Source organism: Cervus elaphus, chromosome 8 (assembly GCF_910594005.1).
Source record: "Cervus elaphus chromosome 8, mCerEla1.1, whole genome shotgun sequence".
Classification (NCBI taxonomy): Eukaryota; Metazoa; Chordata; class Mammalia; order Artiodactyla; family Cervidae; genus Cervus; species Cervus elaphus.
Genome location: NC_057822.1, coordinates 27,828,560 through 27,854,123, shown reverse-complemented (window position 1 = coordinate 27,854,123; position 25,564 = coordinate 27,828,560). Strand labels below are relative to the sequence as shown.

General features: G+C 43.8%; 1 protein-coding gene across 2 annotated transcripts in view; it reads right to left on the bottom strand.

Annotated features, from left to right (window-relative positions):
• Positions 1–249: 249 nt before the first annotated feature.
• The window catches only part of NHEJ1 (non-homologous end joining factor 1), an 89,999-nt gene continuing 64,684 nt past the window's right edge, over positions 250–25,564 (bottom strand). For both annotated transcript variants that reach the window (XM_043910004.1, XM_043910005.1), the window contains exons 6-8: positions 2,441–2,558; positions 1,530–1,648; positions 250–767 (exon numbers count right to left, since the gene is read on the bottom strand). In XM_043910004.1, the coding sequence (XP_043765939.1) occupies positions 693–767; positions 1,530–1,648; positions 2,441–2,558 (312 nt within the window). In that variant the 3' untranslated portion in view covers positions 250–692. The remainder of the gene's footprint in view (positions 768–1,529; positions 1,649–2,440; positions 2,559–25,564) is intronic.

Here is a 25,564-nt window from a genome sequence, read left to right as displayed (position 1 = left end):
CTCAGAAACAGATAAAAACACCCCATATCAAGCTGGACCAAGAAGCACAGAAGCCATAGGGCACAAGACTACGGAGAGAGGTTTCAAGATCAATGCTCCCCAATAGAGGCTTAGCACAAGCCACAGAAGAGAAGCATAAGAAGAATCCTGAAGGATTGGACAAGGGCCTAGACTTCAGCCAGAGACATCAGTGGGTTGGGATCCAGTAATCAGTTGGTTATATGTTCCATAGATAAGCAATCTCAAAAGCAGGAGTGTGAGCACTTTTTATTCTGTGCTAGAGAGGAGAGTGTCTCTGAGGATCATCTGGGAGTAGCTAAGGACTCTTTAGAAAGACAGGCAAGACTTCCCTTAGTATATTGTGCCTTTTTGCTGACCTGCCCCATATACTTAAAGTCCATGGTAGATCCTGAGTCCAGAGAACCTTCACTAAGAGAAAGGAGGGTGTGGGATTCCCAGAAACTGTCTTCCACTCGGACAAGGAAGGCCGGTGCCCAGTGGATTGGAGCCAGGACTCCCTTGTTAACAGGAGCCATGCCTGTCAACATAAGCTTCCGTTATCTGGCCCTTACGGTGGAGTCTCTGACTGTATAACTCTGTGTCAGACATGCTGCTGCCACGGGAGCTCCTTCCAAGGTGACACCAGGAAACTACTCTCCGAGTCCATCCTCAGCAGTTGAGATGATGACAAGTTAACTGAAAAGCCCCCTTAGCTTCTTCCTCTTGACTTTCAACAACTGAGGTCTCTGCATAGGGCCTGAAGAAACCTAGAAAAAAAGGAATCCAAGTTAATAGAGGTTTTGAACAGTTGCACTTAAGTTAGGAAAGGAATTTCCGTGCTCCCACGGCTCTGGCTAACAAGGGTGACTGACGCAGGGGTTTTGAGGTCCATGTCAGGCTGTGAACGCGAAGGAAGAGTCTATGCAGGAGAGGCAAGCCACATCCCTTTTCCCCTAGGGAACAAGTTCATAGACCATCCCTGGAAGTGCAATAAGGCTGAAAGGGAGCCAAGGTCCATCATTCAGAAGAACTGCAGAGAGACGACAGCAAGGGAAGATGGAAAAGACCATGACTCTCCAGCCAGAAATCCACAATCCACAATTTGGATGCCAGGTCACAAATATCGCCCCATGTTGGGTTAAGGCAGGGTCAACTAGGTGACAATTCCAGGCACCACCAGCTTGGGAGCCATAGTTGCAGATTCTCCCAACTCTTTTTTTCTTTTTTAATATTTATTCGTTTATCTGCTGTGCAAGGTCTCAGTTGCGGCACACGGGATCTTCAGTCTTCACTGCGGCACATAGGATCTTTAGCTGCAGCCTGTGGAATCTTTTAGTTACAGCAAGTGGGGTCTTCAGTTGCAGCATGCAAACTCTTAGCTGCAGCATATAGGATCTAGTTCTCTGATCGGGGATCTAACCTGGGCCCCCTGCATTGGGAGCGAGAAGTCTTAGCCACTGGCCCACCAGGAAATTCCCCAGACACTCTCAACTCCTGAAATGCTATCTAGGAAGCTGCTCATGACTTACTGTGGGCTCTGTCTCAGGTCCTGGGAGGGATGGTGTTGAAGAGACCGGCTCTTCTAGCTGGTTCAAAAGTTGGTTATCAGTTCCCCGTGAGAAAGCACTGCTTGAGGTCTGGGGATCTCCTGAAACCAGAAAGATCAAAGGAAGATAGTGATAAATGCCTTCTTACCAGGAAAGCATTAGCGTTTACCAAGCATTCTGATAAAGGCCTGCCTTGGTTGTTGTGGTTGTTTAGTCACTAAGTCATGTCTGACTCTTTGCAACCCCGTGGACTGTAGCATCCCAGGCCCCTCTATCCAAGCCTTGGTACTAGTATGTAAGCAGACACAAATTCACTTCCAATTAACTTTCCGAAAGCTGTTTCTACTGTGAAGATCCTCCAGGCCAATTGTAACCATGTAGGACAAGAGTTTCTGTGACTCAAAACAGCTAACTGTTCTCCATATTGCCTGCCACATCTCAGGTAGGGGGATTAACTTTTTTCCTGGTTCTCTAATTCTCCATTGGGTGGCATCACTGATTCAATGGGGATGAACTTGGGCAAACTCCAGGAGCTGGTGAGGGACAGGCAAGCCTGGTGTGCTGCAGTCCATGAGGTTGCATGTGAAGAGTTGGACACGACTTGGTGACTGAACAACAACAAAATTCTCCTAAGCATGTAGACCAGTCCTAATAAAACTTTCTATAGCGATAGAATGAATACTTGTGATCTGTGCTGTCCCACCTGGTAGCCATTGGCCATATGTGGCTACTGAGCACCTGAAATGTACAAATGAGATGAGCTTTTCATTTTATTTAATTTTTATTTATTTACATTTAAGTGGTTACTATTGCCTAGAGCTACCATAATGGACAGCACAAACCTAGACCCTAACTCTAACCCCAGGGAGACCAACACCTCTGGAGCTACGTACCAGCGTCATGATGCTTCTGTCCCACCTGGATCGCTTGTCTGGTGACTGCCACATACATACTCTGCAGATTTGTGACGAAGGGTCTTCCATCACCAACACTGCATGCCTCTGGTAGTTTCTACAGGGGAGAGGAGATTTTATCATGGGTTACATGGGATTGCTAGAGAAAAACTCGATATCCCACTGGCAGAACTGGCATCAACCCCAAAAGAGTTTATATACAGAAGTTAAATACAATATGGGGCTTCCCTAGTGGCTCAGTTCAGTTCAGTCACTCAGTCCTGTTTGACTCTTTGTGACCCTGGGGCCTGTAGCATGCCAGGCTTCCCTGTCCATCACCAACTCCCAGAGCTTGCTCAAACTCATGTCCATCAAATTGGTGATGCCATCCAACCATCTCATCCTCTGTCGTCCCGTTCTCCTTCTGCCTTCAGTCTTTCCCAGCATCAGGGTCTTTGCTAATAAGTAAGTTCTTTGAATCAGGTAGCCAAAGTATTAGAGTTTCAGCATCAGCATCTGTCCTTCCAATGAACATTCAGGACTGCTTTCCTTTGGGATTGACTGGTTTGATCCCCTTGCAGTCCAAGGGGCTCTCAAGAGTCTTCTCCAACACCACAGTTCAAAAGCATCAGTTCTTCAGTGCTCAGCTTTCTTTATAGTCCAACTCTCACATCCACATATGACTACTGGAAAAACCATAGCTTTGACTAGACGGACCTTTGTCGGCAAAGCAATGTCTCTGCTCTTTAATATGCTATATAGGTTGGTCATAGCTCAGATGGTAAAGCTATGGTTCAGAATCCCCCTGCAATGCAGGAGACCAGAATTCGATCCCTGGGTCAGGAAGATCCCCTGGAGAAGGGAATGGTTACCCACTCTTTTATTCTTGCCTGGAGAATTCCACGGCCAGAGGAGCTTGGCAGGCTATAGTCCATGGAGTCGCAAAGAGTCGGAAATGACTGAGCATCTAACACACTAGGTCCAATATAGACATCATAGCCAAACCCACTGCAACTGATATAAAGACCTCTTGGGAGGTCATCTCTTCCGAAAGGCAACTCCAAATGAATACTTTTATTTCTCTCAATACTTACATCTATTTTGCTTCCCCATGAATACCTCATAGGTTTGTAGGTTCTTTCCTCCAAAAGGATAACCTTTTAGAGAACTTTCTTAGAAAATCACATTCTTTAAATTATCCCTGAGTTGTAAATTACTATTTTATTTATTTATTTATCTAGCTGCACCTGGTCTTAGTTGTCATGTGGGATATCCCATCGTAGTGCATGGACTCTCTAGTTGTGATGCACACCAGCTCAGCAGTTGCAGTGCACAGGCTTAATTGCTGCATGCCATGTAGGACCTTAGTTCCCTGACCAGGGATGGAACCCCCATACTCTGCATTGCAAGGAAGATTGTTAATCACTGGACCACCAGGGAAGTTCCCAGCCTACTATTTTAATCAAATTTACTCCGAAACTTCTACACTGGAGAGAGAAAAGGGATGAAATCAACGAAAGAAGAAAGAGAGCAAAATGGAAATGACAGACTGAAAGACAAGAATAAATTATGGAGCTATGATGTTCAGTCAAAGGAGATAGGAGAAACACAGCTTACAAAGTTTGGAGGCTTGCTTGCCATTTTACATTACTTATGCAATCCCATTGTGCTTTACTATAATCCATGAACTCACAATAGGGGTGATATTCCGTGCCCCACCCCCTCCCCCTAGGGAGGAGAAAATTTGCTCTTGGTGGGAGGGGTAAAAAATCTTACTCTTTTAATGTATATGGCACAGATACACAAATAGTACATAAACAGAGTTTTGGTATACCTGTGGTATTAAAATTTCCTTAGGGGGGATAATTAGGGAAAAATGTCTTAAAAGGTTCCTCTGGAAGTTGATAATGAAAAAAAGTTGAGAAACCCCGCCATAATCACACCATATTTATCTGTTTCCTTCATTATGGAAGGAACTATGAGTTTATATTCACAGCAAAATGTTTTGCCTAGTTCAAGTTTCATACACTTGGCTGAACTGAGTTTAAGTAATGGCTGAAAACTGAAGAAAGTGCAATCAAAATGAGATGAAAGAGTATGGTGTCCAGTGGACCTAAACCTGACTGTACTTTAGAATCTTGGAAAGGGCCCAGAGCCACTTCATCTGTCCTTGTGAATGCCGATTGTCATGGTTCCCAGCCAGGTTAGCAGGTCTTGAAGGAAAGCCATGCCAGCAGCTCACATGGGAACGAACCCAAGAATCCTGGATTGCCCACATCGCACATTGAGGGCACTTCCATTGTGCTATAAAAGCATGCATTTCTGCAAACCCACGGTGGGAGAAGGACGGAAGAGAAAGTGGGAGAAGCAGCGAAGTAGTTGCTGAACCATAGTCAAGATTACACAGCTCTTTTCCCCCAAGCATGGTGGTAGCTGAAAAACTGGTTGATTCCAGGAAAGATTTCTACTCCATAGATTTCTATTCCAACCCAACTTGCAAAAAAACTGTGTCAGTCTTGAACTTTCACTGGAAACCACAGACAGTGAATCAGGAGCCCTGAATGCAGACTTTGCTTCCAGCAGCAATCACACTCAGAGTGCAATGTCCTCTTCAGCAGCATTCCCTAAGGAATGAACTGAAACAGGTCATGGACCTCTGCCTCACCTCATTCTCCTTCCTAAGTTCAGCTCTCCAACCCCCAAGCCATCTCCTCCAGCAGAAAGTCCTCTATCCCATGGCCAGAGAGCTTTGACAGCAAAGAGACAAACAGCTGTTCTCTGTCCTCACATCTCATATCTCTGGGATGTCCCTTCATGCTGCTCAGGAAGTGTGGCCTCTCTTAGAGTCACCCACACATGGCTGGGTGGGAACTGTGCTGTCTGTACAAAAAAGCCAGCCGGAATCTAGGCAGTCCATGGGGGCATCTCCTCCTGCCCTTTCTACGGAACTAAACAGACTCATACAATTTCCAGAGTGACCTTTAACCAGTGCATGTATTTAGTCTCAAAATAAAGTGCCAGAAATAAAAGGTCGTTCAAGCTATTGCTGTCCTGGAACTAAGTCCAAATCCAGAACCTGTATCTTAGCCCTTCCTCCATCCTTCCCCTTCTCCAAGAGATCTGATCCTGCAGCTGCTGCCAAAGGTCATCCCATCTGAGTAATCCTTCTCAGAAAAGCACTAGGAAGAGAACACATATTTACTATGTGCTAGACACTGTTCTAGGGCTTCCCTGGTGGATCAGCTGGTAAAGAATCTGTCTGTAATGCGGGAGACCCTGGTTTGATCCCTGGGTTGGGAAGATCCCCTGGAGAAGGAAATGGCAACCCACTCCAGTATTCTTGCCTGGAGAATCCCCACAGACAGAGGAGCCTGGTGGGTTACAGGCCATGGTGTCACAAAGAGCTGGACACGACTGAGCGACTAAGCACAGCACAGACACTGTTCTAAGGATTTAAATGTTCAACCCATTTTGTCTTATTCACTGCTATCTCCCTGGCACCTAGAACAATCTGGTTCATAGGAGCGGCTCAGTAACTATGTGTGAATGAATGGACATGGTGGGCATGAGGATGACCCTAACCTGCTGAGCAGTTACCCAGTCACAGCTAGTAACTGGTGGGACAGGATTAGAATCCAGACCATGAGTCTTCAGGGCCCTCACATATAACAACTACCCTAGGGACTTCTCTGAAGCATAGAATTTTAATCTAAAGGACAACACAACCTTCCCTAGGATTACAGGCCCTTAATTCCTGGCATCACAGATCATCTGTATATACTCCCTTCCAGCTCAGAAACAAGATCCCTTGGGGGACAAGGGAAAAAAAAAGGGAGCAGATAACAAGGAGGCAACTGGCCCTACCGGGAACCCTCAGAAGGCTGAAGGGTCATACCCATAATCCTGTTCTCTCTGTTCTCCATCATCATGGATTCCTTGGGCATCATTCTCAGAATATGAGAGGGAAGAGGTGGTGAGGCCTGAGCCTGGGAAGGAGAAACATTATTTCCCTGGGCAGGACAATGGTAGGGGTGAGCCGGGGCAAGCAGCAGAGATCAAAGGGAGAAGCTGGAGTCAGGACTAAGAAAAGCAAACAGCAGTGCCCCCTGCTATAGTACACTGGAGCCAGGAGCAAGGTGTACCAGCCACAAGCGGGTCACTGCCCAGAATGGGGAGGGGAAGAAGAGCCAGGTCAGTCTACTGTATAATGTGCTCATCTGATCAGCCCAGAATCAATCCTACTTGGCAAAAAGGCTACTTAGATTCTATCATGAGCCAGTTACTACAGGACTGGGGGAGGGGAAGTGGATGCACCAGTCCCTCCTGCCTCAGATAAAGGACAGAGTTAGTACAAAGATAAATAAGTCAGAGGCCCTGCCTCCAAGGGTTTATAGTCACACATAGGAAAGAGGCAGATTCAGGTATCCCCCACGTTTTGTAAATTTGCTTTCTGCCACTTTGCTTTTGGCTTCCCCAGTGGCTCAGAGGTAAAGAGTCCACCTGCAAGGCAGGGGACATGGAGACACAGGTTCGATCCCTGGGTTGGGAAGATCCCCTGAAGGAGGAAATGGCAACTCGCTCCAGTTTTCTTGGGAAATCCCATGGCCAGAGGAACACGGTGGGCTACAGTCCATAGGGTCGCAAAGAGTTGGACATGATTCAGCAACTAAACAACAACTTTGCTTTTAGGAAAAGCCTATATTAGTACCTGTTTTTGCTAACTAGAAGAAATCCAAAAAAATTTTTCATTTTTATGAAGAAAGGTAATTGCTTCTTCACTTTACACCATTTCAGCTTATGAAAGGTTTCATAGAAATGCTCTTACTTTCAGATAGAAGAAGGAACCTGTAGGTGTTTTTCTTTTTTTTCCTTTCAGGCATTATGCTATAAGGGAGTTATAAACAAAGAACAATAAGAACCCAGCGAAGAAGAAAGGGACAAAGTCTCACTGAAAGTCCTGCAAAACACTTCAGAGGTGGTGAAGCTGAGTTAAGCCTTTGCAAGGTTAGACTTTGTAGTAGAAATATTTGAGGCACAAAGGTGTGAAAAGATAAGCCAGGTGGGCATGTGCTCAGTCATTCCGTTGTGTCTGACTCTTTGCAACCCCATGGACTGTAGCCCACCAGGCTCCTCTGTCCATGGGAGTCTCCAGGCAAGAATACTGGAGTAGTTGCCATTTCCCACTCCAGGGTATCTTCCCAACCCAGGGATTGAATCTGTGTCTCTTGCGTCTCCTGCATTGGCAGGTGGATTCTTTACCATCTGAGCCACCAGGGAAGCCCTTAGGTGGGCATATCTGATGGGAAACAAGACCGGACAGCTAATTCATAACCACCAAACTGCAAAGGACTTCATTTTCTGAATTAAGGATATGCCCATAGGAATTTCTTTTGTTTCACAAAGTGGCTTTCTCTGCTACACAACTACTTGCCGAGGTTTCCCTGACTTCAAACTGTTACTGATACAGTGTATATAGTATTACAGAAGTCACAATGAGTAATCAGGCGTTTCCTCTAGGTTTGCATTTCTAGGTTTTCTGCTACACTAGAACCTCTTCACTACTTCCTGCTAGTACTGTGACTAAGAGCCACATCACACTCTAGTCCCAAGAGCTCTGTCACTCTCTCACCTTCAGCCCACCAGGACTTTGGCCCCTGCTTTATGGCCATATCAAAAGCGTTAGGAGAGAAAAAAAAAGCGTTAGGAAAACCAAAGTCACAGAAATCACAAAGGGCATTTGATCGCCCCTTCTTGTCCCTCTAGCAGCTCCTCTTGGTTGCTAGGCCCCAAACTTCCCTCCTGTTTAACAATAACTCCCACCTTCACTGAGTCTAAAACTCATTCCCAGTGGTCTGGAAATTCTAAGACTCCCTCCTAACCCCTGACCCCAACAGGATGTTGGAGCCATCCCAGTTGCCACTTCCAATTAGAAACAAAACGTCTGATCTGACCCCCAGACCTCACCCCCATTTCATCCACTCTTTCCTCTGAGGCTGCTTCAGAAAAAAACAACAACATTTAGAAGTCTGGGTCAGGAAAGGCTGGACCTCAAGACCCTGCTCACTCTACTCTGTACGGACCCACAAGTGAAGAACTCAGGTTTATAAGACAGAGGAGAAAGGGGAAAGGAGCAAACTGGAGCTCCCAGCACCAGCTCTGAGTAGGTCCTTGGTTCTGGCACCAGCCCCAGAAGCTGGCACAGCCCCAAGATCTGACACTGCCTGTCTCAATATCATAACTTCCAGGGCAGGGCCCCAAACACATGACTTCCCAAAGGTAAGAATCCTCTCCTCCCTCTTGTACAAACTTCCCTCCATAGGGGGCCCAAGTCAGGTTAGGAAAGCATGGTGTGTGTGCTCCGTCATGACTTTGCAACCCCATGGACTGTAGCCCCCAGGCTCCTCTGTCCACAGAATTTTCTAGGCAAGAACACTGGAGTGGGTTGCCATTTCCTATGAATTGCATCATTAGCTCCTCTTAGGGGTAAGAGCACACTGGAAAACCATTCTAAGGTCTCAAATCACCAAAGGGTCACCAAAATAAATAGAAAGGAACAAGAAAACTGGTTTGGGAAGAGAACTCCAAGGAGAAAGACTCTTTAGAACAGAATTCTTGCTCCCTCTTCCATTCATTTGGCAAATATTTACTGGTTATCTACAGTGTTTGGGATGATGTAGATGCTGGGGATACAATACATTGAACAAAAGAAAGAAAAATCCCTTGTCCTCTTGAAGTTTACATTCTACAGAAGGGAGAGCAACAGTAAGCATAACTAACTAAAACATATAAAGAGGAGAATGAAAAAACTGGCATGACATTCAACATTAAAAAAACTAAGATCATGGCATCCAATCCTACCTCTTCACGGCAAATAGAAGGTGAAAAAGTGGAAGCAGTGGCAGATTTTATTTTTTGGGGCTCCATAATCACTGCAGATGGTGACTGCAGCCATGAAATTAAAAGATGCTTGCTCCTCGCAAGAAAAGCTATGACAAACCTAGACAGCATATTAAAAGGCAGAGACATTACTTTGCCGACAAAGGTCCTTATAGTCAAAGCTATGGTTTGTCCAATAGACATGTACAGATGTGAGAGGTGGACCATAAAGAAGGCTGAGTGCTGAAGAACTGATGCTTTCAAATTGTGGTACTGGAGAAGACTTGAGGGTCCCTTGGACTGCAAGGAGATCAAACCAGTCAATCATAAAGGAAATCAAACCAGTCAATCATAAAGGAGATCAACCCTGAATATTCACTGGAAGGACTGATGCTAAAGCTGAAATTCCAATACTTTGGTCACCTGATGCAATGAACTGACTTGCTGGGAAAAACTGAAGGCAAAAGGGGAAGCAGGTGGCAGATGATAAAATGGTTGGGTGGCATCACCGACACAATGGACATCAAATTGAACAAACTCCAGGTTTAGAGGAGCCTGGTGTGCTACAGTCCATGGGGTTGCAATGAGTCAGACACATTAGCAACTGAACAATAACAAGAAGCAACAATTAAAACATATACTCTTAGAGTAATGAAAATAAAAATAAACAAACAGGACCTAGTTAAATGTAAAAGCTTTTACACAGCAAAGGAAAACATAAACAAGATGAAAAGACAATAATTGCAAATGAAGCAACTGACAAAGGATTAATTTCCAAAATATACAAGCAGTTCATGCAGCTCAAAATCTGAAAAACAAACAACCCAATCAAAAAATGGGGCAGAAGACCTAAATAAACATTTCTTCAAAGAAGGCATACAGATGGCTAATAAACACATGAAAAAATATCTAACATCACTTATTATTAGAGGAACACAAATCAAAACTACAATGAGGTATCACCTCACACTAGTCAGAATAGCCACCGTCAAAAAAATCTACTAACAATAAATGCTGGAGAGGATGTGCAGAAAAGGGAACCCTCTTGTACAGTTGGTGGGAATGTAAATTGATACAGCCACTATGGAGAACAGTATGGAGAGTTCTCTAAAAAATCAGGTAAAAAAATACCATGTGTGTTTGTGTGTGTGTGTACGCTCAGTCACATCCAACTCTTTGTGATCCCATGGGCTATAAGACACCAGGCCCTTCTGTCCCTGGAATTTTCCAGGCAAGAATACTGGAGCAGGTTGCCATTTTCTGTATGACCCAGAAATCCCACTACTGGGCATATACCCAGAGAAAACCACAATTCTAAAAGACACATGTACCCCAGTACTCAGTGAAGCGCCATTTACAATAGCCAGGACATGGAAGCAACCTAGATGTCTATTGACAGATGAATGGATAATGGTACATACATACAATGGAATATTACTCAGCTATAAAAAGGAATGAATTTGAATCAGTTCTAGTGAGGTGGATGAATCTAGAGCCTGCTATACAGAGTGAAGTAAGTCAGAAAGAGAAAAACGAATATTGCATATGAATGCATATATGGAATCTAGGAAGACAGTACTGATGAACCTATTTGTGGGACAGCAATAGAGACACAGACATAGAGAACAGACTTGTGGACACAGTAGGGGAAGGAGAGGGTAGGACAAATTGAGAGAGCAGCATTGAGACTTATACATTACCATATGTAAAACAGACAGCCAGTGGGAATCTGCTATAGGACGGTGCTCTGTGACAACCTAGAGAGGTGGGATCAGGTGGAGAGTGGGAAGGAGGTTCGAGAGAGAGGGGACATAGGTATACCTATGACTGATTCATGCTGATATATGGCAGAAACCAATACAACAGTGTAAAACACCTATCCTCCAACTAAAAATAAATGAAAAAAATACTCTAGGGACTTCCCTGGTGGCCCAGTGGCTAAGACTCCACCCTCTGAATGCAGGGGGCCTGGGTCTAATCCCTGGTCAGGGAACTGCTAATAGCTCCTACATGCCACAACCAAGATCCAGCACAGCCAAATAAATTTTAAAAACAACAACAACATAGACTCTATCAGATGGCGTCAGCACCACAGAGGAAAATAAATCAGCACAGGCAATATGGGATCGGGGCAGGAATGTGTTGCAATTTTAAACAGTGGTCAAAGAGGGCCTCACTGTGAGGTGACACTTTATAAAGTGTCTCTTACTTCTAGGGAAAGTAAGAGAATACTCCATGTGGCTCTCTAGACCTGGTGACCAGATTCCTCCCAGTTTGCCTGGTCAGCCTCAGTTTGCATTTACTGTCATTTATCAGTAGAGCTCCTTTTCTCTCTTACGAGTGTCCCAATTTGAATGATAAATTAGGTGGTCCCCCTATTATCAGAGGAAGAGCATGGCAGGTATGTGGACACATGTTTGTGTGAAATCATAAGATAATACAGCACATGATCTTTTATTCTGTAAGACGGGAAGCCACTGGAGGTTATACAGAAGAGAGTAAAACAATCTGACATACATTTTTAAAAGATCACTTTGAGTGCAGAAAGACAAGTGGGCAGATCTGTTAGGAGGCTGCTGCACTAACTAAGCGGGAGATGACAGTAGCTTGGGCCTGGTTGGCAACAGTGGACCTGACCAGATTCTGGATATATTTGAAAGTACGGCTGTATATTGTCCCCCTGCTTATTTAAACTTCTATGCAGAGTACATCATGAGAAATGCTGGGCTGGATGAAGCACAAGCTGGAATAAACATTGTGGGGAGAAATATCAATAACCTCAGAAATGCAGATGACACCATCCTTATGGCAGAAAAGAGCCTCTTGATGAAAGTGAAAGAGGAGAGTAAAAAAGTTGGCTTAAAACTCAACATTCAGAAAACTAAGATCATAGCATCTGGTCCCATCACTTCATGGCAAATAGATGGGGAAACAATGGAAACAGTGACAGACTTTATTTTGGGGGCTCCAAAATCACTGCAGATGGTAACTGCAGCCATGAAATTAAAAGATGTTTGCTCCTTGGAAGAAAAGCTATGACAAACCTAAACAGCACATTAAAAAGCAAAGAGATTACTTTGCAAAGATCCATCTAGTCAAAGCTATGGTTTTTCCAGTAGTCATGCATGGATGTGAGAGTTGGACCATAAAGAGAGTTGAGTGCTGAAGAACTGATGCTTTTGAACTGTGGTGTTGGAGAAGACTCTTGAGAGTCCCGTGGACTGCAAGGAGATCAAACCAATCTATCCTAAAGGAAATCAGTCCTGAATATTCATTGGAAGGATTGATGCTGAAGCTCCAATACTTTGGCTACCTGATGTGAAGAACTAACTCATTGGAAAAGACCCTGATGCTGAGAAAGATTGAAGGCAGGAGGAAAAGAGGATGACAGAGGATGAGATGGTTAGATGGCATCACTAACTCAATGGACATGAGTTTGAGCAAGCTCCAGGAGATGGTGATGGACAGGGAAGCTGGGCGTGCTGCAGTCCATGGGGTTGCTGCAGTCCATCGGACATGACAGTGACTGAACTGAACGAATGACTGATAGGATTCAGTGATGGGTTGGGTATATAGAACGTGAGAGGATCAAGGATAACTCTATTCCAGGACAAAAGGCAGAGGCTACAGAGTGATGAGCCAGAAACCTAAAATAAAATCAGAGATAACCTGAAATGGCCCCTGGATCAACAGCACAGACTCAGTGTGGATAATAAAAGAGGGAGACTGAGTGAGAAAGGTGAACCCAATGACCACCCCAAGTATCAGAAAGTTTAAAAAGAGGAAGCCCAAAGTGGTTTCTCACTCAAAGAAGAAGAAGCAAAACTATCTAGGAATTAGGACAAAAAAAAAAAAACTCTCTAAAAGAAAAGAGAAGTAAAAACAAGATTTAAGTTCAGGCTTTAGAGCCTCAAAGACTCAGATTTGTACCTAAGGTCTTCTATTTGCTGGCTGTGACATTTTGGGCAAGTTGTGGTATTTAATCAGTCTTATCTTGAGAGAGAAACAGATGGAGGGATGGGTAGATATGGGGGCTGGGGAGGGAGGACTGAGACAGACAACATCTACACCACAGGCTTTGTGAAAGGATTAAAGGAGACAGTAGAATAAGTCACCAAGAAATGCTGTCCCCTCCCTTTGCAGGACAAAGGAAGCTCAAGAAATGCCCTGATGCTCTAGGACATAGAGAAGCCGGCGTCTCACTCAGTTATGAACCTCTCTCCAGTGCATCCCAAAATATATGATCTTCCAACAATTCAGTGACTAGTCAAAGCCTAGGTCAGGGGGATACAGCTAGGTCAGAAACCTAGCTAGTAACCTCTGGGTAGTTCATCGTCACTATCACCACACAAGCCCAATCCTCAGTCTCTAGTAAGGACCAAGGTCCTGGCTTTAAACCCTGGCCTTGCCAGTTAGCAGCTATGCTACTAACCTCTTTTAGCCTCTGTCTCCTCACCAGAACAATGAGGATACCAGTATCTACTTTTATGAGGCTGTTAGAAGGACTGCATGAGATAACACATGTAAGGGTTGCCTGCTCCTTGTAAATGATGTCTCCTGACCTCCCCGCAAATGCTCTCATTGCCTCCCAAAGATCCCCCTTACTCTCCCAATGTACAGGACCTACCCACAAGGCTAGGTTTCACTTCCATTCTCCTTACCCTCTTTTTTGGGGAGGTGGTGAGTATAATAGTGGAGAATAAAGCTTCCTACTTCAGAAGCACACAAAGCACAGTTTACTCTCTGAAAAATTTTAGCTAAAGTATTCCACATGGCCCAACCTGTCCAACAATGGTTCCACCAGGAAACTTTTCTCGCCATTGTTTCCTGCTCCCTAGTGAGGCCTGGGCAAGAGGTTCTGCTATGGTGTCTCCATTGTGAAGCAATATGCACTCACAAAATGCTATTTGGAAAGCAGAAAAACATGATCTGCAGATAGGTCATCCAAATATGGGTTTTTTTTAAATTTTTTAAAATTTATCTTTGACTGCACTGGGCCTTTGTTGCTGAGTGGGCTTTCTCTAATTGTGGTGAGGAGGTGCTACTCTGTTGCAGTGCATGGGCTTCTCATTGCAGTGGCTTTTCTTATTGCAGAGCACAGGCTTTAGGTGCATGGGCTTCAGCAGCTGCAGCACACGGGCTCAGCAGCTGTGGCTCTCGGGCCCTAAAGCTTGGCCTCAGTAGTTGTGGCCCACAGGCTTAGTTGCTTCCCCGCACTGTTGAATCTTTCTGGACTAGGGATCGAACCCATGTCCCCTGCATTGGCAGGTGGATTCTTATCCACTGCACCACCAGGGAAGTCCCAATAGTCATATATTTTTTTTTAAGTCATATGTCTTTGATGGGATTAATCTCACAGTTTCTTCAGAGTTTGAGAAAAAAAAACAAAAAAACATTAATAGGACAGAGAAAAGAGAAGTGGTGGTGATGTCTAGGTTTTTATTTTTCAATTTTTTTTGGTGGCCCTGAGTGGCATGTGGGATCTTGGTTCCCTGACCAGGGATTGAACCCCCGCCCCCTGAATTGGAAGCATAGAGTTTTAACCACTGGACCGCTGGGTAAGTCCCATTAAAAAAAAAATTTTTTTTATTAATGTCCAGGTTTCTAAAAGACAACCAGCTCAATCTCCATTCGCCTCCCTTGAAATGATTCCACAGAGGCTCACTTGGATGCAGTGTTTCAGGCAATATCCTAGCCCAAGGGGTCCCTGTGTGTGTTGACCCTCACAGAATACCCCTCTGAATTCCCTCAGTTCAGTGATCACAAACCTTGGTGACTTGGGAGAGATCCGGCACACTAAGGATACGAGGCAAGCTGCCCTTGAGATCGTCTGTGAAGCTGCTGAGACAGCTGACCTGCCCCTGTGTTTGGTCTGGTTTGGCTTTGTTGGGTCTGGGTCGCACCAGGCCCACCCTGACCACCATGCCCCACCGAGACTGACCTCGCCCGGCTCTCCTGTCGGCCTCTGGCTCCTGTGCACCCACCCCCACAGCGGTGGGCTTTGCCAAGGAAAAAACACAAATAGGTCTGAACCTAATCTTTTGTTTGAGACCTTACACACTCATTATAGCTCACCTCTGTCCTCCCTACCTTTACAATCAGGTAGGAGAATGGACACACGCGTGCACTCACCCATCCAAGCATGCATACAGTCCAGGCAAACCCTTACATCACTATCTTGGGTGGCCTGCTCTTCAAAATGGGGTCATTTTGTGCCTCACTCTCCCTCACGGAGCTGGAAATGCAACTGAGATAAAATAGGTGCAGAATTCAAAACAGTTTAAGATAAAGTCTAGATTTTTCTGGCTTTGCTTAAAGAAGGCCTAGGTAGCTCCCTGAACTGCACAGTAAGAAGAGAAGGGAGATGGGAAACAAAACTATAAAGAGAAGTCCAAACAGAAAGCTTGAATTTTATTAGTAAGATTAACATTTTGGAATGTTTTAAGTGTACTGGCACTAGGCAAAACATTAAAAAACTTTTTTTTTACTGTGGTTAAAAGTCATATAATATAAAATATACTATTTTAACCATATTTAACTGTACAGATCAGTGGCACTAACTACACTCACATTGTTGTGTTATACCCATTTATGTATAACATACATGTATATATACAAATGTATAACATACATTTCCTGAAATTTTTACCTTCCTAAACAGAAACTCTGTCCCCATTAAACACTAACTCCCCATTCCACCCCCCAACCCCACCGCCCCCACCCCCTCTCCTCCCAGGCATCTACCAGTATACTTTCTGACTCTATGAATTTGACTATTCCAGGTACCTCGTACAAGTGGAATTAAATAATACTTGTCCACACTTAATGTATATTGGGATGCCTTTTTATAGTTAATACATGTCCTACAAAGCATTTTAATGTGTTATTTCAATTAATCTACACAGTAAGCCTATTAAGTAATCTGATAATCTAATAATCAGTCTCATTAATTTATACAGGAAAAAACAAAGGCTCAGAGAGGTTATGAAACTTGACCAAGACCGCAGCTAGAGAGTAGCAGAATGGGGCAGCAAAAGGCCCAGGAAGCTGAACCCCAGAACATACACACACTTGAACCATTCCACTATGTGGCTTCTTAAAAATCACCCCTGGAGGAGAATCCCACATACCTCGGAGCAACTAGGCCTGTGTGCAACAACTATTGATCCTGGGTGCCCTAGAGCCCACAGTCTTCAAGAAGAGAGTCCTCCCCAATGAGAGGCCTGCACACTGCAACTAGAGAGTAAGTAGCCCCCGTGCGTCACAACTAGAGAAAAGCTTTCACAGCAATGAAGACCCAGCACACTCAAAAATAAATAAATAAAATAATATTAAAAAAAAATCACCCCCAGAAACAGCCATTTGTCTCTCCCATCCCCCACCTGCCATTCCCCAGGAGGAGCTTGATCCATTCTGAGACCTCAAAGTACTAGAATGTACCTCTCTTGCCTTCTTTCTTAAATCTCCAAATAGCCCAAGAGACTGACAGAGGGAAAAGATAAAACACCCTCCAAAGAAGAAACACCTTACTTATTAACTCCTTGACTGTCCTCCAATGGGACTAAAAAATCAGAGAAATGAAATCTCTGGTACGGGGAGGCTCTCAACTCTAAATCTCCTTTTCAAATAAGTACAGCCCCTCAAAGTCCTAGCAGGAAGGCCCCTCAGCTCTGCCCCCAAAAGAAAAATAATGCTAAAGGGAGTGGAAGTGAAGGTGGGGGCAGGGGCCGCTGCTCTCATAAGAGCCCTTTGTGGTGGTGCCTCTGAAAGGAGGTTTTGCTAGACAAGGTGGAACTTCTCAAGGTGACAAGCAAATGGTACAGCCTAAGCGGTGACCCTTTGCTCGCTCCATAACCACCCCCTCCCCTCTGGAGAGCCAGAGCCTAAACTGTCCCTGAAGCCCCACCCAGCCCTAGAACAAACCACGGCTTTCTAACTAACAAGCAGCAAAAAGGCTGCAGTGGGGGGGGGACATGAGTGGTTTCCTGGGGGGAGGAATCCTCAGAGCCCCTCAGAAAATGCAGCGGCAACTCTCATTCCTTCTCTCTCTACTCCCGCTCCTTCTCCAGGAAGAACAAGCAGCTCCTGTCAGCTCTGGCTCGGGGCGGGGGCACCGACCCGCCTCTCCGGGACAACCAGTCTGAAGGATGGGTTAGCCCCCTTCTCAAGTCAGCCGCCTCACCATCCTTTCTCCAAATGGAAATGAAACGAGGAGGTGAGAACCAGAAACAAAAAAGCATCAGGTCTAAGGACAGAAAGAAAATCACAGCCACACAGCAGGCATCTGACTGAAGCGCGTGACCCCTGCCCTGTGCCCCCAGCACTCCTCAGGAGCACATATTTCATTTTCCCCCTGTTTTAGCGGACAAGAGAGGACAGTCAGCTGGGTCTGCAGGGCACAGAGGTGATTTAGAGGACCTCTAGTATGATCTGTAGGACCTCTACCACCAAAGGGATTCTCTTTCACTCCTGATTTCATGCGTGACAGCTGGGAACACAGATCCCGGCGGCTGTGATCTCAGGGCCTCCCCACCCCCACCCCGTCCATCCTCTCCACCTCCTGAAATCTTCCTCTACAGGGTGATGCACCGCCCTCCCATAACACACACATACACCCACATGCACACGCACACACACACGTGTGCTCATGATAAGGGCCTGATCCTCATGACCTTAGGTAGGCAAAGATTTCTTAACAGGACATAAATCATAAGAAAAGACTGATAAATTGGACTACATCAAAGTTAGGAACTTCTGTTCATCAGAAGATACAATTTAGAGAGGAAAAAAGCAAGCTCTAAAGCAGAAGAAGATATTTGTAAAACATATAACCAACAAAGGACTGACTCATTTTCAGAATATTTGAAGAACTCTTGAGAAATTAATAGGAAAAAGTCAAATAATCCAATAGAAAATTGACAAAAGGCTTGGTCATAGCTAAATGATCCATAGTTACATGAAAATGTTCAGAACCTCATTAGTTACTGGAGGAGTTAAAAAGCCACAATAGGATACCACTACACATGCACTATAAATGGCTAAAAGGAAAAGGCAGATAATACAAGTGCTGGCAAGGATGTGGTACAAACCAAAACTCTTATATATTGTTTGTGTGTGTATAAATTGATGTAGTCACTTTGGAAAACTGCTTGGCAGTATCTATGAAATCTAAATATATGCATAACTATGAAGCATCCAGGGCTTCCCAGTTAGTTCAGTTGGTAAAGAATCAGTCTTACCAATTCAGGAGACCCACGTTCAATCCTTGGGTGGGAACAATCCGCTGGAGAAGGAAATGGCAACCCACTCCAGTATTCTTGCCTGGAACATCCCATGGACAGAGGAGCCTGGTAGGCTATAGTCCGTGGGGTCACCAAGAGTCAGACATGACTTAGTGACTAAACCACTACCACCATAAAACATCCAACACAAATGAATAAATAAATCGTGGTATAGTCTTACAATAAAATACAAAAATGAAAATTAACAAAGTACTATCAACATGGATGAATTTCAAAAAAATTTTAAGTGAAAGAAGTCAGACACAAAAGAGTATATACCATACAATTCCACAAACAGACAAAATTAACTTATCGTATTAGAGGTCAGGACAGTGACCCTTTGGAGACAGTAGGTACTGAGGACTGGAAATTTTCTAGTTCCTGATTTGGGTGCTGATTACATAGTTATGTTCATGTTGTAATTCTTCAAGCTCTTTGTTTATGATAGAGGCACTTTTCTATATGCATCTTATATTTTTATTTTAAAAGTTTATTAATAGAAGAAAAACAATTTGGCAATTCCCCTGAAAGTTAAATAATAGAGTTACTATATGACCAAGCAATTACAATCCTAGGTATATACCCAAGAGAATTGAAAATGTATGTTCATACAAAACTTATACATAAATGTTCATGGTAGCTTTATTTACAACAATCCCAAAGTGGAAAACAACCCAACTGTCCATCAACTGATGAATGAATAAACAAAATGTGGTATATCCATATAAAGGGATATTATTCTGCCATAAAAAGGAATAAAGTAGATACTTGCTTATTGATGGACCTTGAAAACAATGCTAAGTGAAAGAAGTCAGATGCAGAAGACCATATATTATATGATTCCATTTGTACGAAACATTTAGGAGAGGTGACTCCAAATAGAGACAGAAAGTAGATTAGTGTTTTCCAAGAATGGGGGAGTAGGGAATGGAAAATGACTGCAAGTGGGTACAGTGTTTCTTTTGGGGGGGGTGATAAAAAGGTCCTGGAGGTAGATAGCAGGTGTAATTATACAGTCTTATGAATATTGTAAAACCACAGAATTGTACATTTTTATTGTATATACTTTTGGTAAATATTATGGTGTGAATCATACCTCAATTTTTCAAAAAAATGTTTTATTTTTTAGAAAAGATAAAGTCTCTATTCTCCCACTCTCCTCTGTCTGTTCTCTGTTCCTTCTTTCAGGAATAGACTCAGCCTCCCAACAGGCAGGCCTGAACAACTGTCAAAGGATTTTTTTTTTTCTTTCAAAGGATTTTAACAGTAGATTCCTACCTAGTGGCTGAGTGACTGGCATTAGCATCAAATGGGGACAGGGCATGGGCTCTAGAGTCACACAGGCTTAGCCTTGGAAATAAGCCCACCACTTACATATTCTTGGCTAAGTGTCTTTATATTTTTTTAAAGTTTTTTTTAATGGGGACAATTTTTGAAGTCTTTATTGAATTTGTTCCAATGTTTTTTGTCTTGTGTTTAGCTTTTTTGGCCACAAGGCATGTGGACCTTGGTTCTCCCACCAGGAATCGAATCCACACCCCCTGCACTGAAAGGCGAAGTCTTAACCAGTGGACCTCCAGGGAAGTCCCCCTTTTCATGATCTTGGTTAAGTGTCTTAATCTCTTTGAGCCTCAATTTTCTTTCTATAAAATGAGTAGAATAATTCATATCAATGAGGGTTGTTGCAAGGATTGTTCAATGAGATCATGTATGTAAGATATTAATTCTACTCTCCTGAAGTTCTAAGCAACCTCAGCTATGTGAATACAACCAAAGTGAAAAGTGAAAGTGAAGTCACACCGTCGTGTTTGACTTTTTGCGACCCCATGGACTGTAGCCTACCAGGCTCCTCCATCCATGGGATTCTCCAGGCAGGAATACTGGAGTGGGTTGCCATTTCCTTCTCCAGGGGATCTTCCCGACACAGGGATCAAACCTAGGTCTCCCGCATTGCAGGCAGATGCTTTACCCTCTGAGCCACCAGGGAAGCCAGAAGCACTTCAATTTGGCAAAACACTCAGATCCCAAGTCCATCACTTTATCTTTCTAAACTTAATTTCTCCAACTGTAGAATGGGAATAAGAATACTACCTGCATTTTAGAGTAATTTTGAGGATTAAATGAAGTAATGCATGTGAAGCGCTCACTACACCACTTTGCACATAGAAAAGTGTTAGTCGCTCAGTCATGCCCAACTCTTTGAGACCCCATGGACTGTAGTCCACCAGGCTTCTCTGTCCATAAAATTCTCCAGGCAAGAATACTAGAGTGGGTTGCCATCCCTTCTCCAGGGGTCTTTGCTGACCCAGGGATCAAACCAGAGTTCCACATTGCAGGGGGATTCTTTACCATCTGAGCCACCAGGGAAGCCCAGAAAGCACTCACTAAATATTAACTGTTATTATTAATTAAGTCATTAAACAAAAAAAACTATTGACTGTGCCAGATAGTATGCTGTGTCCTAAGGATAAGAAAGAGTTCTCTGCCTTCAAGGAGCTCATAGTCTGGTTGGGGAGTCAGTCACATAAACAAATAATTGTTCTTATTGCTGGGCACACACTGGAGTCTTTGACTGCCAGTCAGAAACACTAGGTCTGAGGCATTATAAAACCAAGCTGGATATGTGAAGAACGGGGGTAGGGTGGGGGCAGTGGCGAACAGACTAACCATGAATCAACAGTAGACCCCTTCTTTTTTCTACAAATAGCCTACAAGAATCTAGATAAACAGCCAGGCAGACTTTGACTTCCTTCTCAGCATTACTGCTAACCAGGCAGGGGCTTAGGGGCATCTCCTATATATCTATCTCCCCTGCTCTTCAAGTGGCTGGTTCTTTCTCATCTTTCAGATCTCAGTTTAAATGGCACCTCTCCTGGCACCCTTACCTAAAGTATTTGTTCTTAGAGCACTCTATTCTTTTTCCTCAAAGCAGTCATAATAATTTTCAATTATTTGTTTACTTGTTTCCTATCTCTCCCAGTAAACTCCTAGAGTTCAGGTTCATTCAGCAAATATTCACTGAGTATCTCTATGTGCCAGGCTCTGAAGTATGCACCGGGAATTCAGCTTGGGGGTAGAGATATGGCCACTGCCCTCATAGAGCTTATAGTCTATATTTGCTGCAGAGCTTTGGGATGGACATTTATCCCAATCCTGGCTGAGGACCTCTTCAGACTAGCCCAGTCAGAGATGAGTCCCGGGCTGCCAATCTCTCACTGAGTCCAGAAACAAGAGGCTGCAACTCTAGGGACATCTTATCCTTTTGCAGTCCCAGATTCCCATGCTCACAGCCCAGCCGAGGTTAAGCGAGGCCAAACAACACAACCTCGGAGTCATTTCAGCAAATTCTCTCCTTGTAAAGCTACTCCTGTTAGCATTCAGGACTAGGGGATCAGGGTCACAACCATCTCCTGCTATTAAAGGATTCAGACCATGTATGTGTGTGTATGTGTTTGCATACACACCTTGTTCATTTAATAAAGAATGTGAAGCAGCTTTTAAAGTAATTATTTCCATCTTATTATCTCCCAGTCCTGGAAAACAGTGTTCCCTTGGCCTATTCCCAGAGAATTTGCCACTGACTCTATTAACTAAAGCCTCATGGAGCATCCCTTGAGCTCAGGCTGGCTTTTGTAAGAAGCCACCTTGGGATGGTCAGGTTCAATGCTAAAGAAGCTCAGACTACTGGAAGCAGCCATAGTGAGAATCTTGGAGCACTGAATTTGAAAAGTGCTGGGGACTCTAGTTATTCCTTCTCTGTAGGACTTAAAAGGAGACTCTCACCTCCCTATCCCTACCTCCCACCCACCCCACCCCAGACATACATCCCTAGCCAGAACTGACTGTTCTTGCTTTTAGAATGCTTACATGTACTTCTTTATTAACACATTAAATTATAAGCTCTCACAGTGGATCAAATATCCACCAAAATTTCAAACAGTGATGAGCATAAACTATATTTCACGATATCTGTAGCAACTATAAAATCATCTGTGATTTCTATTGGTGACAAAGTCACAGAAAGTGCTAATGACATGGTGATTTTCTGCATATATTTGTTTAGTTTTTTAATTGAAATACAGTTCATTTACAATAATTGTGTTAGTTTCAGGTTACAGCAAAGTGATCAGATATAGATAGATAGATATTCAGATTATTTTCCACTATAGGTTAAGATATTGAATATAGTTCCATATGCTATATAGTAAATCCTTATTGTTCATCTATTTTATGTATAGTAGTTTGTAACTGTTAATCTCATACTCCTAATTTATCCCGCCTACCCTCTGTTTCTCCTTTGATAACCCGTAAATTTGTTTTCTGTCTTTGAGTCTGTTTCTGGTTTGTATATGAAAAGTAAAAGTGGCTCAGTCAAGTCTGACTCTTTGCGACCCCATGGACTGTGGCCTGCCAGTCTCCTCTGTCCATGGAATTCTCCAGGCCAGAATACTGGAGTGGGTAGTTGTTCCCTTCTCCAGGGGATCTTCCCAACCCAGGAATCAAACTCAGGTCTCCTGCAATGCAGGAGGATTCTTTACCATCTGAGCCACCAGGGAAGATTCTATACATAAGTGATACATGATGTTTGTCTTTCTTTTTTGTGGCTAATATTGCAATATATGTGTGTGTGTGTGTGTGTGTGTGTGTGTGTGTGTGTGTGTGTATGGTGTTTTCTTAAACCAATGATCTGTTGATAGGCACTTATGTTGTTTGCATGTCTTGGCTATTGTAAATAATGCTGCTATAAACAGTGGGGTGCATATATCTTCTCAAATTACATTTTTCATCTTTTTGGAATATATGCCCAGGATTGGGATTGCTGGGTCATATGGTAGCTTTATTTTTAGTTTTTTTAGGGAATCTCCATACTGTTTTCCACAACGGCTGCACCTATTTACATTCCCACTAACAGTGTAGAAGGGTTCCCTTTTCTCAACACCTTCTCCAGCATTTATCACTTGTAGGCTTTTTGATGGAGAAGGCAATGGCACCAGTACTCTTGCCTGGAAAATCCCATGGACGGAGGAGCCTGGTAGGCTGAGTCCATGGCGTTGCGAAGAGTCGGACACGACTGAGCGACTTCACTTTCACACTCTGGAGAAGGAAATGGCAACCCACCGCAGCGTTCTTGCCTGGAGAATCCCAGGGATGGGGGAGCCTGGTGGGCTGCTGTCTATGGGGTCGCACAGAGTCGGAAATGACTGAAGTGACTTAGCAGCAGCAGCAGGCTTTTTGATGATGACCATTCTAACCTTGCTTACGTTTATAATAGTAGGAAATGCTAAATTTCAGTTACAGGTTAATGAAAATAAAGATGCAACTTTCCTCCCATCCAATTCACAGAACCCTGAATCCTAAATACGAATTCTCAAAGGATTCATGAACCAGGGTGAAAAACTTCTGCTATAAAGATTCTCATTGGGTAACAGTGCTTGCTTACTTATCAACAGAAAGACCATGCAGACCGAGTCAGAGTAACAAGGCGAGCCAAAGCCACATGTCGATCAATAACTTATAGGATCAGAAACAAACCAGGCAGCAGGTCACTATGAGGTGCAGAGATGGGTAGATCTGGAGATCCTGGGGAAAGACACTGCCTTTCCAGTTTCTGTGAGACACGGCTGCCATTGTCGTTGTTGTTCAGTCACTCAATCATGTCCGACTCTCTGAGGCCCCATGGACTGCAGCACTCAAGGCTTCCCTGTCCTTCACCATCTCCTGAAGTTTGCTCAAACTCATGTCCATTGAGTCAGTGATGCCATCCAACCATCTCATCCTGAAATTAGGTATTGACAGATCTTCTTGAGCCTTTTCACTAAATTTCCTTTTAACTTAAACTAATTGAGGGGATTTTTTTCTTTACAATTAACTACTGAGATAATCCTTTAAACAAATGAGTGTATTGTACCATATTTATAGTACATTGTGTTTATTTGTGTACATTAACGTACTACTGGATTATGAATTCCTTTAGAGCTCAGAGTATGTATAATCTTAATTCTGAAAAGCCCACTGCTGCTGATGTACACGAACCCACTATAGCAGATACTGACAATATCAAAGCCTCTGAAGAGGAAGGAAACATGCCTTTCTTCTTCCTGTGTGGCTAACCCTGGCCAGCAAACCTGGGCAGTTTACAGAGTGAGCTTGTAGGAGCCCGATGAAATGGATTAGGATGACAAATCACCTAAGGCGCTTTGGTATCATCTGAATCATTGTACAGCTCTAGGTTTAGGGAGGGCAAGAGCAAGAAAAAGGTACAAATGGCCAGAAGAAGAAACCAAAGTTGAAAAAAAAAGAAAAAGAAAAAAAAAAGAAACCAAAGTTGTCAGAAGGCCTCTTAGAAGAGGTATAGTTGACACGTTCCATTTTATTGAGGGGGAAAAACTGAGGGGGATAAATTGTGTCCTGAACAGCTTTCCTATTACAAAAGCAATGCTGATGGTCAACATTTAACTCCCCCTTGACAGATGTAGGCCTGGGGCCACTTCTGTGGAGAAGAGAACAGAATGACCTCCAAGGCTTCTCCCATTGCTCTTCCCACTGTTTTTCATCCCACTGGGGGAAAAGAGGAAAGGAGAAGTGAGGGGACAAGGGACCGAATATTACTGTCAATTGTTTAAAAATTCAGTGAGTGTTGGGTACATGGTATTTGTTTTATTATCTTTTATATACCTCTTAAGGGGCTAAAGAATCCACCTGCAATGCAGGAGACCCTGGTTCATTGGGTTGGGAAGGGAGAGGTTACCCCCTCCAGTATTCTGGAGCTTCCCTGGTAGGTCAACTGGTCAAGAATCTGCCTGCAATGCAGGAGACCTTGGTTTGTTGGGTTGGGAAGGGATATGTTACCCTCTCCAGTATTCTTGGGCTTCCCTTGTGCCTCAGATGGTAAAGAATCCACCTGCAATATGGGAGACCTGGGTTCGAGCCCTGGGTTGGCAAGCTCCCTTGAAGGAGGGCATGGCAA